The sequence below is a fragment of the Nicotiana tabacum genome, chromosome 16 (assembly GCF_000715075.1).
Source record: "Nicotiana tabacum cultivar K326 chromosome 16, ASM71507v2, whole genome shotgun sequence".
In the NCBI taxonomy this organism is placed as follows: Eukaryota; Viridiplantae; Streptophyta; class Magnoliopsida; order Solanales; family Solanaceae; genus Nicotiana; species Nicotiana tabacum.
Window position 1 is genome coordinate 67,687,735 of NC_134095.1, and position 11,151 is coordinate 67,698,885.

Below are 11,151 nucleotides of genomic sequence, written 5' to 3' on the forward strand. Positions count from 1 at the left end.
TGCAATGCAATATCTTCCCTCTTTTGGCATCATAAAATCCAAGTTTAGTTTTTACAAGGTGTTGAGTTTAATAAAAAGATTTAAATTAATATTCTTTCAATAATATACGTAAGACATGAAAGAAGATTAAAACAAGAGAGGGAGAAATTTTTCCAGAAGAAACTCATATGGAGAACCGGAAAAAAATGAAGAAGAAGGTGAAAAAAAAAGGTAGAATGGTGAATAAATGAGAAGGAAGATGGATATAACTGAAATACGGAGGATATTTATTAAAAAAATAAATTTGAAAGAGAGTTCGGCTAATTAGCCACTATATTCTGTCAGGTGGCCATTTTGATAATTTTTTTCATGTGCCATGCGCTCGCAAGCGAGTATTTACACACGTTATGCCAGGTCATCAACAAGGGGTTTTAATATGAAGGGCAATATAGTTCAAAAGGGTTTTGGGGACACCGAATAACTTAAGTAGGAAACTGACAAAAAAGTTCGTTAGGATTTTGCTACCTAATATTTATCGCGAATGTATTTTTGTTCAACCTTTTAAAATGAAGTCAAAATTTAAATGGTTGCATTGAAATATCCTTATTGTACAAATTTCCCCAACTTTTGTTGAGCCAAATGCTAAAATGTGGTTCGAAATTTTTACATAATACAACAGCATTTAAAAATTGTGGACGGTAAATATATACATTTTGTATATTATTGTATACATATATTTTATTCGCATCTGATATATAATATTTTGTATATTTGGTTAGGGTTTAATTATTTTTAGTGAGTCGGCCAAATGTGTTTAAACCTAAATTATTGTCGTTTTTCCGCACTATATTTGGGTTTAAGTGCTAATTGCGGATATATAACAAGTCTTTGTTTCATTTGGACTTTTTGGCCAGTCAAACACCTCCATATATAAAGACGCGGAACGCAACTGGGTAAAAGAGGTGATCTTTTATATGAAAGAAGTTAAATCGGATCCATTCCCAAAAGACCTTTTATACATATTACACATGAACAAGAAAAATGGACTATGTTACAATGAGAACTAAGATCATATTCAAAGTTATGTAGCTACTATCATATACCTACATGTATATTAATATATATATAAACTGGCAAAACTGGCATATTATGCATAGTTCACAACCCATTCACTGCTCGTGGCTCCTCCCCAAAACAGAAAGAAAAGCAAGTTAATAGAAAAACCATCTTCGCGCTCATTACTTTTGTTTAATTTGACACCCGATTACCTTGCATTGAGAAGCATCCGAAGCACGCTCTTCATTTTAGGCCGGCCTTCTGGTGAGATACTAACACAAGCTAGAGCCACTTTGAGGACAGCTAACATCTGGCTCCTAACGTTGAGCGACGTCTTACAAATGCTAGAATCAAGAATGTGATCCCACTTGTTGTGCTGCTCAGAGTCGCTCAACACCGACTTGGCTAACTCAGTTCCCTGACTAACTGCAGGCCTTCCTGTCAACAATTCCAGCAGGACAACTCCAAAGCTATATACATTTCCCGCCATTGCGACTCTCATTGTGTATGCATATTCTGTTACAGAAAAGGAAATGCATGCATCACTAAATATATGCTTAACTTTGAGGCTTCTCATGTTATAGATGTAAAGCTGGGAAAAGACATTTTATTATACCCCTCACTCTCTAATTTACACTGACAGGCTGTTTCATTTCAGATATCGAAAGATAGTTCAACACCGTTTCGAGAATCCAATGAACTAATCATACTTAAGGTTTGAAATAATGTTTTCTCTATTACTTACTTTTTAACTATTCCTTTCGCATTTATTTTCACCTACTACTTATATAATCCACGGTCAACTAATATCTTATGCTTATGCACAATCAAATGGTATCACATAAAATCGTATAGTGGGCGGATATAATGCAGTCTTTGGTCTGAAAACAACAATAACTGTATGAAAATTTCACACGAAACACATTTTTTTAAGCATGGCATGGCTGTTATGACAAAGAATGTATCATATTTTCTTCCGGAACATGTCACATGCAAGAACGTCAGATCATGGAAAATGAGGAATATAAATCAATGTTGAAGGATCTTTAACTTTAACCAAGTAATAGTTCATTACCTGGAGGAATATAACCGACAGAACCAGCAACAGCAGAAAAGCTTCCTGTGCTCTTTGAAGGATCGATCACCTTGTAGAGTTCAATGTCTCCTATCTGAGCCTCATTCTGGGACTTCAAGAGAACGCTCTTGCTGGAAAGATCGAGGAGTAGGATTGGACCGGAGTTGCATCCATGTAGAAAAGCTAAACCCTGAGCCACTCCAATAGCGATGCTGTAACGACTTGCCCAATCCAACGAGTATCCCAAGCTACCACGAAGAACATCATATAAGGTGCCAATAGGGGCAAACTCATAGAAGAGATAAGCACTATCGGCAACCAAAAGATAGCCTAGTGGAATCATGATATTTGAATTATTCAGCTTTCCGAGATTCTTGAGCTCTTCCCCGAATAGTTCATGGCCTCCCAACTGAAATATTTTGTCACTCCAATTAAGCTTCTTGACAAAATAGGTTGTCCCCGACGGCATAACAGCTTTATAGTAGGTCGAGAATCTTGTCTTGAACACAACATTTAAGGGATCAGACACTACTACCATGGCTTTCGTGAAGTCTATATTAGACTTGTGAATGCTGTTTGCAGTCAAAACCTTTCCCTGGATGACAGGGGATTGAGAACCTTCCTCTCCCGAGTGAAAATGATCATCATTAATCCTGTAATATCTTCTAGATATTGAAATAGCAATCAAGGTGAAAAGGGCAATTACCGCTACGCCTGCTATTGGGACAACAACTGCAATAACTATAGATTTTCTCTTTTTTGCGGCTTCAGGTGGAGTGATCGGGAAAGGATTGATCAGATCCCTATTTCCACTTGTCTCAACAATGACAAAGCTTCCAAACTCCGGACGAACTCCAGAGAGTTGATTGTTTGAAAGCACCAACCTAGTCAGGCCTCCCATTTTAGTCAGAAAGTCGGGAATCTGACCTGAGAACCTGTTGTAAGAGAGATCCAAAACTTCCAATGAAGTCAATCTAGATAGAGTAATTGGTATAGGTCCTTCAAAGAGATTGTGACTGAGATTCAAAGCAATCTGCAAACTTAGCGGCATTGCTGGAATCACCCCACCAAGTTGGTTCCCTCCAAGTTGGAGTTCTAACAACAAATTTAAGTTACTAATGTTAGGCGGAATTTGACCACTTAGCTTATTCCCCTGCAAATTCAAGTTTGTGAGGTTTTTCAAACTGGCTATTGAACTTGGTATGGAGCCATTCAATGAATTCCAGCTCATATTGAGCTTCTGCAATCTATTCAACTGCGAAATTTTACTCGGAATATCCCCAACTAGGTTATTGGACTGAAGACTCAGTACCTGAAGATTAGAAATATCACCCAACTCTACTGGAATAACACCACTCAGCTTATTCTGGGCTAAGTTCAAAAGCGCCAAGTTTTGGCACTTCCCCAATTCAGAAGGAATTGGTCCACTTAGCTGGTTGTTGTCCAGCTCCAAGTAGGTCAAACTCTGAAGGATTCCAAAAGAAACAGATGTAATCGACCCATTCAAAGCATTTTGGCCCAATCTCAACCTGATTGAATTTATCGACAAGTTCGTAGGAACAGGTCCCTCCAACTTATTGGAAGTCAGATCAAGAAACTGCAAGTTCATTGGGGATAACAGGTCCTGAGGTATTATACCAGTTAAACTGTTAAAGCTGAGGTCTAAATTCCTCAGGTTCTTGGTTAAGCCAAGGGGTATATTTCCAATAAAATGATTCTGATTCGCAGCAAAACGTGTCAATGTTTTGATATTCCCAATGGATTGTGGGATTGTTCCACTCAAATTATTGGCTGATAAAATCAAAACTTGCAATTTGGAAAGTTCTCCTAATCTATCAGGAATGACGCCAGATAGAGAGTTAAGAGAAAGGTCAATCAAAGTTAAGTTGCCAAAGTTCACAATTTGAGTGGGGAATTCACCTTGAAAAACATTTGCAGAAAGTTGAAGCTCCTCCAAAAGATTAAATTTTCCAAGACTGGTAGGAACTGAACCAGAAAAATTGTTGAAGCTAAGGTTCAAACTCTTGAGTGAGTTCAATCCATCCAACTGCAAGTCAACTTTCCCATTCAAGTTATTATGAGAAAAGTCCAAAGACTCCAACTTTCCAAAACCAGTGAAATTAGGCAAAGAACCCTCCAATTTATTCCTACTAAAGTTCAATAATTTTAAGCCAGTAACCCCCCCACAACCAATAATAAACCCACTTGGGATTGAGCTCAAATGGTTCTGAGAAATATCAAGAGACTCCAATGTATTAATTTGACAAATAACAGGCAAGACCTCAGAGCTAGAAATTGAAAACAATGAAAATGAAACTTTGGTAATGGAAGAATCATTAGAAGTGCAAGAAATTCCTTTCCAAGAACATGGATTTGAACTTTTATTAATCCTATCCCATATAAAAGAAGTAGCAGTATCATTCTGAAGCATATCATAGACCTTTCTCATGGCATTAATTTGGTCAGTGGGCAATTGGGAAAACACTAGCTGAAGAGGAAAAGACAAGAATATAACTATATAAGCTATATGGGGGGCATACCTTAAGTTCATTTTGGCTTTGTAAAGAAGATGATTTGGAAGCTGAAAACTTCAAGAAAATAAGAAAGGGTATCAAGAAAATCTATGTACGAGTTAAGCTTGCATAGTGTTTCAGATGGTTTTGGGAATTGAAAGAAATGAGGGGAAAGAAAAGGATCAAGTGTTGTAGTATTTCATATGGAAAAAGAGATAGAATGGGGAAAGGGAAATTTGTTGGGCATTTGTTGTGTGGGGAGGGGGCGTTGACTGGACTTTACTGTTTTTGTATTGGAAAAGGAACAACAACAAACGTAGACTCGGTGGACCGGACTAGTGAAGGAAGTTTGTCAAATTGCCCCTCTATTATTGTTTATTGGTTGTTTGTGTCATTCGTTACACTTTTCGGCCATTTTCATCCATGCTGTTAATGAAGTTTGAAAAAATACCCTTAACCCTAACGTTTTAAAACTGTGACAGCTGACCACATCAATTTTATCCAAGTCGGTTGCCATGTCAGCGGTCCCACAATATTAAAACCCCACAACACCCATTTTATTCCTGTCTCCCACGAATTAGGGCTCAGACGACCCCAATCTTTTTCCCGAGTCTTTAATGCCGCAAGGAAGATGTTCTTTCCAAATTAGGTGTCGTTGTGGCATCTATGCAAATCACTTCACTTCAACGACTCCATTAAATCCTGGAAGGCGATTTTTTAAATGTCTGAAGTTTAAGGTTAGTGATTGTGTAACAAAAGCTCTAAATTATTATTTGTTTGCTCTAAATTATATTCTAATAATAACGATCTTAGTTTCTTCTCTCTTTTTTTGTCTTCGACAGAATCATTCTTGTGGTTATTTTAAATGGGAAGATGAAATCTCGTTGAACAGTGTTTTGGTTACAACTAAAGATATAACATCGTCTTGGGAAGCAATTAAAAATGATAGGGATAAATTGAAAGAAGAATTAATTGCCATGGAGGCTCTATACAAAGCTGAAGCTATAAAAATAATGAAATTGGAAGAGAAGGTTTTGAAGACGAGGATGATACTTAAGATCTCATGGGCACTTTTTGTTGGATTCGTTGCGACGTCGATGATGAAGTGAATGTTGGTGAATCTTGTTCATGATGCTAATGAATATGTTTTGTTGTCAATTTTATTCTTGTTTGAAATTGGAAGAGAAGGTGTTATGTATGTTGTTTTGAATCGTTTACATTAAAGCTTGTAATCTTAGTTAATATAATTCCAATATATTAGTTGTCAATTAGTTAATGTAATTCCAATATATGAGCTTGTAATCATTTACATTAGAGCTTATATTAGTTAATGTAATCTTAGAAGGTATTAGTTCTTTTATGATGAACCTGCTATATTATTAGTTGATGTTATGGGTTGATGAACATAGTAGTTATGTAAAAAAAATTATGGAAAGTTTCACAACACCATTTTGATCCAAAATTTGGACAATTTCATAATACCATTTGGGTCCAAAATATGGACAGTTTCACAACACCAGTTAGTTCAAAATCTGGACAGTTTCACAATAACATAAATATGGATAGTTTCACAACACCAATTATGTCAAAATCTGGATAGTTTCACAACACCAGTTATGTCAAAATCTGGATAGTTTCACAAAATAATTTTTAAACAAAATCTGGATAGTTTCACAAATTGTATGTGTTTAAGGGGTTGGACAACATCTATAACTCATAAATGAACACTTAAACCATTTATTATCCTAATAGTTGGATAATGAATAACAATGAAAGGGACATTTAAATTCATAAACTCCCATTTCATTCATCACAAGGGGATGCCACATTATCACCCCAAAACTTACACAAATAAGTGACAATATGACATCAAGTTTTTCCAACTAAACATTCAAACTACATTAAACCACAACAAGGGGATGTCACATTATCACCCCAAAAACTTACACAACTAGGTGATAACATGACATCCGAGTGAACAGGTCACTAACTAAACAGCCACACAAGTTTAACAAGTTTACTTGGTTAATAGTAATTACATCACAACCAAAAATATACAACCATAGTAGAGTTTAGTAGATCCACATTCTAGAACATCAGATTTCTTTAAGTCTGGTTCTTCCCATTACCCTTCTTTACTTTCAACTTGGCCAATCTTTGCTTGCTAAGTTGGTTACCAATAATAGCATTTTTTCCCTTCCATTGCGGCTTCTTTGGTGAGAATGGTAGGTTTGATAGCTCACTCACACCAGTGGCATCACCAACAAATTCGATTGCCCTTGTTCCAATTGTTGTACTTTGTAGTTGCCTCAATTGTAGCCTAGTCTTTGCCTCAGAGATACTTCTTGGCCTTATAGCTATTTCAGGCTTAGGGTCAGGGTCAAAGTCTGGGTAGTGGAAGTCTGGAAAGGCACTGCAGCTTGGTTCTTTCCTCTGTACTGAAGGGGTTGGCATGAACAACAAGTTTCTAGATTGACTTGTTTGAGTAAGCTGGCTTGGATGAGGGGCTGACAGAGGAATTTCCTCATCAGTGGCTTCTTATGGAACTGGTGAAAGAGAGGGAGATCTGGGTTGTTCATCATCAGCTTCATCAAGTAAAGTTCTCTTCCTCTTTGTCTGTTTTCCCTTCTTCTTTCCTCTAATGGGCTGCTTTCCTTTAGAATGTTGTTAGTAAGACAGAAAGTTTTGATTAGATGTTGAAACAAAAAGAATGATAGAAAAAGTTATGGTATTAATTACCTTTACACACCCTCTAGCATTGTGTGCAGGTTCACATAATTGTTACATATCATTACCCTCACTTTCCTTGACTGAGACCATTGTCCTTTACTATTAATTTCCTTATTTTTTCTCTCTCGTTCTCTTAACCTTTGATTTCCCAGTCATCTTTACCAAAGGAGGTGGAGCCATGTATTGTGAAGGGTCAATTTTTCAGAACTTTTCTCCTCTTACTGGTGGTAACTTATGTAAATAAGTTTGGAGATAAGTCTCTTTGGTAAGGTACCAATGAATCTGACTTAGAAGGTCTACTTTCTTGTGCAATAATGCACAGATTGCATGAGGACATGGAAAGCCACAAAGATCCCATGACATGCAGGTACATTTTTTTAACCTCAGATTCACAATGTGTCTGTCACTACTTTCAGTCACCTCATATCCATTGTCTGCACTGCCATTAACATGACACTTCAATGCAATCCTCGTGAATTGGTTGTACAATTCTATGCTTTTAGGATTGTACTCATTTCCCCATGTCATCACCTCAGCTTCACGTTCATTAATCATATTCATCACCTTGATTCTAATATCATCAAGCATCTTAATGATTGGCTTGCGCTTTGCTTGCAAGATCAATTCGTTAAATGACTCAGTCAAGTTGTTGTCTACAGACTGATTCTTGCAAACAGTATCAAAGAATGCGCTACTCCGATATTTTGGTGGATACTTCAACAAATCCTCAACAGCTTCCTTTCCATCATCATCTACTTGACTCATATTCTTTATCTAATCTTTGAAGTCCTCTTCATAAGTACTCCATGCAGCCTACCAAAGGAATTTTTTGAACTTACCAGAACCTCATCTCTTACACCAATTTGCTTCTATATATCTTACACAAAATCTGAAGTGTGACTCTGGAAGAACAGTTTGGATTGAGTCAATCAACCCCTACAAATATCAGTAAATATCATCAGATAACAGTACAAAGAAACTAACAAAATAGCTGAAAATAACAGTACAGATAAATAGTACATACCTTCTGCATATCTGATATAAATGTGATCTCTTCGCCCATTTTGAGGTCTAGTGAAGTCTGTAGGTAACCTAAGAACCACTTCCAAGTATGTTTTGTTTTTTTGTCAACAATAGCCCAAGCTAATGGATAAATATGATTGGCAGAATCTTGACCAATAGCCACCAACAGTTGACCTTTAGCCTTCCCTTTAAAAAATGTTCCATCCAATCCAATGAAAGGTCTCAAACCACTCTTAAACCCAGACTTCATTGCTTGAAAATAAATATACATCCTTAAAAACCTCATTTTGCCTTATTCAAGAGCATCTTTTGATAAGTTAATTATCACATCACTCCCAAAATTGCTAAGTTTCAATTTATTGACATAGACAATAAGCTTATTATATTAATCTAAACTACCTTTAAGTTTCTCCAAAATCATTTTCTTTGCCCTTTTCCACTTAGATTCACTAACATTTACATTAAATACAGCTTTCAAGCTTGCCCTCATCTCTCCAACCTTAACTTTGGGGTTATCTTGCAAGCCTTTTTTTAAAGTAAGCAGCTATTGTATTTGCATCAACTCTTTGATTTTCAAATACAGGTTCATATGTGTGCTCAGGCTCTAAAGTCTTGAATTTAACCCCACCCCCTGAAAAATCCTTAGATATATGGCAAACAAAGGGGCAGTCACCAACACAGATGTACCTAAACCTTGTTGAGTCACTTTTAACTTGCTGCAAGTCACATCCATTTGCAAAAGAATACATGTTGACATTTTCCTAGCTTCAGGTATATCTTTAAATGTCATTGACCTATCTAACTCTTTTTAGTTAGTTAAATTATCATTGATGTCCCTCCTCTTTTGTAAAAAAAAGTTGCTCCAATTCATCAGAACTTAATTTAGGAGAATCAGAATCAATCCTCACTATTATTATCACTACAATCAGTAGTAGCTTCAACTTATACTGTGTGAGACTATATTAGGTACATCAATTGCTGGTTCACACTCTTCTACAACAAACAAACTAATAACATTACATTGTTCACTAATAAAGTCTAATAGAGTCCTAATCCCAACATCCCCATCTATTTCATCAACTAAATCAGCATAAGAGAGCAAGTCAGAGTCAAAGTCTTTATTTCTGTGAGTCAAAACCTTTTTGATGTGCACATACTTCTTTTTATCCATCGGGCATGGCTTACTAGTCCATTCCCCACCATGATGAAAAACTAACTCAACTAGTACCATCTATAAAAGGTTGCATAGTAACCATGAATAAATTTATTACAGCCTACCATAGTAAATGCATAAAGAAGTAACAAAGACAAGAAGTACAGAAATAATAAATAAACATATAAGGGAAAGCTTGAATAAACAAAACAGTTTTATAAATAAAAGGAATAAGGAAAAGGTACAGAGGTAGATGAATAAAGAAACAAAATTAAATGAGGTACTATGATAAAGAAACGGGCACAAGCATGCATACGAGGGACCACATAATAAAGTATCAAACTTAGAGTCCCACCTCAATAACAACAACAACAACAACCCAGTATAATGATACTTAGTGGGGTCTGGGGAGGGTAGTGTGTACGTAGACCTTACCCCCACAATGGGGAAGAGAGACTGTTTCCAAATAGACCTCTGACATCCTTCCCTCCAAGAACTTCCCAAATTGCTCTTGGGGAGACTCGAACTCACAACCTCTTGGTTGAAAGTGGAGGTTGCTTACCATCAAAGCAAACTCTCTTGTCAGAGTCCCACCTCAATAAAATAAGGACAAAACATATATGTAAGAGACCCACATGAGCATCATCTTCAAAGTAAATGCAGGTAAAACAGGGTACCAAATAAGAACGAGTCAGCTATTAACAAATAGCTCAAATCCGTTTTCAGTTAAAAAACCCTAACCGACCCTTCTTTAAAAAACAAAAGGGACCACACATACTTGAAACCATAAACAAGAGAAAGTTCTTCTAAAATAAGTACCAAATATCATCAATTCCACCAATATACCCTAACCAACCAATAGAATCAGACAAATAATTAGGGTATAAAGGTGAAAGTCACATGCAAACACAAACAACGAAAAAAATACAGTCAAAGAAAAACCTTAAACCACGAAGCATAGTCTAAAAACCCTAACTTTAACATAAAAGAAATGCGAACCCTAAGACAAAAATGCTTCATTTATAAACAACAAGCATATGAAACTAGTAGAAAAGTTCAGATTTTGGGGGAAAATCTTACCTTGGACAGTATTAAACACTGAAAAAAGAGGATTTTCTTTTGAATCTTCCACACTCTTCTCTCTCGTTTCTATCAAATGGATGCATACCAAATGACCCTCATTGTTAATTTGGACGTGTCTATCTTATTTATTTAGTGGGAAAATGGGTCACGGATCACGAGTGGGAGACGGGAATGAAATGGGTGTTATGGGGTTTTAATTTAGTGGGACCACTGACATGGCAACTGATTTGGATAAAATTGATGTGGTCAGCTGCCACAGTGTCAAAACGTTAGGGTTAGGGGTATTTTTTCAAACTTCATTAACGGCAGGGAGGAGAATGGTCGAAAAGTATAACGGGTGGCACAAGCAACCGTTAAGCAATAGTAAAGGAGCAATTTTGACCATTTTCCCTAATTGTAACTATTGGTATATGGGAACAAAGTTTAGCATTAACAAAGTTCGTGCGTTTGATCCAAATAAGACCATATCACTAAATATATTTTTGAATTAGTTTAACTCAATAGTAACCCTAAGGAAAAAGATTTGGACGGAAAATAGG

The 11,151-nt window shown here is 36.4% G+C and overlaps 2 protein-coding genes across 2 annotated transcripts; one reads left to right on the top strand and one right to left on the bottom strand.

The window, feature by feature from the left end:
- Nucleotides 1-930: 930 nt before the first annotated feature.
- Nucleotides 931-4,879, bottom strand: LOC107780280 (uncharacterized). Its single transcript, XM_016600812.2, has 2 exons — nt 2,111-4,879; nt 931-1,551 (listed from the first exon to the last, which is right to left on the bottom strand). Exons 1-2 carry the CDS (start codon nt 4,659-4,661, stop codon nt 1,244-1,246), a joined length of 2,859 nt encoding a protein of 952 aa, XP_016456298.2. The 5' UTR covers nt 4,662-4,879; the 3' UTR covers nt 931-1,243.
- A 361-nt stretch (nt 4,880-5,240) lies between these two features.
- LOC107780282 (uncharacterized) lies at nt 5,241-5,732 on the top strand. Its single transcript, XM_016600814.2, has 2 exons — nt 5,241-5,360; nt 5,466-5,732. The coding sequence occupies exons 1-2, from the start codon at nt 5,241-5,243 to the stop codon at nt 5,730-5,732; spliced, it is 387 nt and encodes a 128-aa protein (XP_016456300.1).
- The last annotated feature ends 5,419 nt before the right edge of the window (nt 5,733-11,151 follow it).

Bases quoted from the DNA above. Each gene is read 5' to 3' on its own strand.
- LOC107780280 (XM_016600812.2), bottom strand. From the start codon at position 4,661: ATGAACTTAAGGTATGCCCCCCATATAGCTTATATAGTTATATTCTTG. The intron at 1,552-2,110 runs GTAATGAACTAT...TTTCTGTAACAG, and splicing joins TGTCGGTTATATTCCTCCAG to AATATGCATACACAATGAGA.
- LOC107780282 (XM_016600814.2), top strand. From the start codon at position 5,241: ATGCCGCAAGGAAGATGTTCTTTCCAAATTAGGTGTCGTTGTGGCATC. The intron at 5,361-5,465 runs GTTAGTGATTGT...TGTCTTCGACAG, and splicing joins TTAAATGTCTGAAGTTTAAG to AATCATTCTTGTGGTTATTT.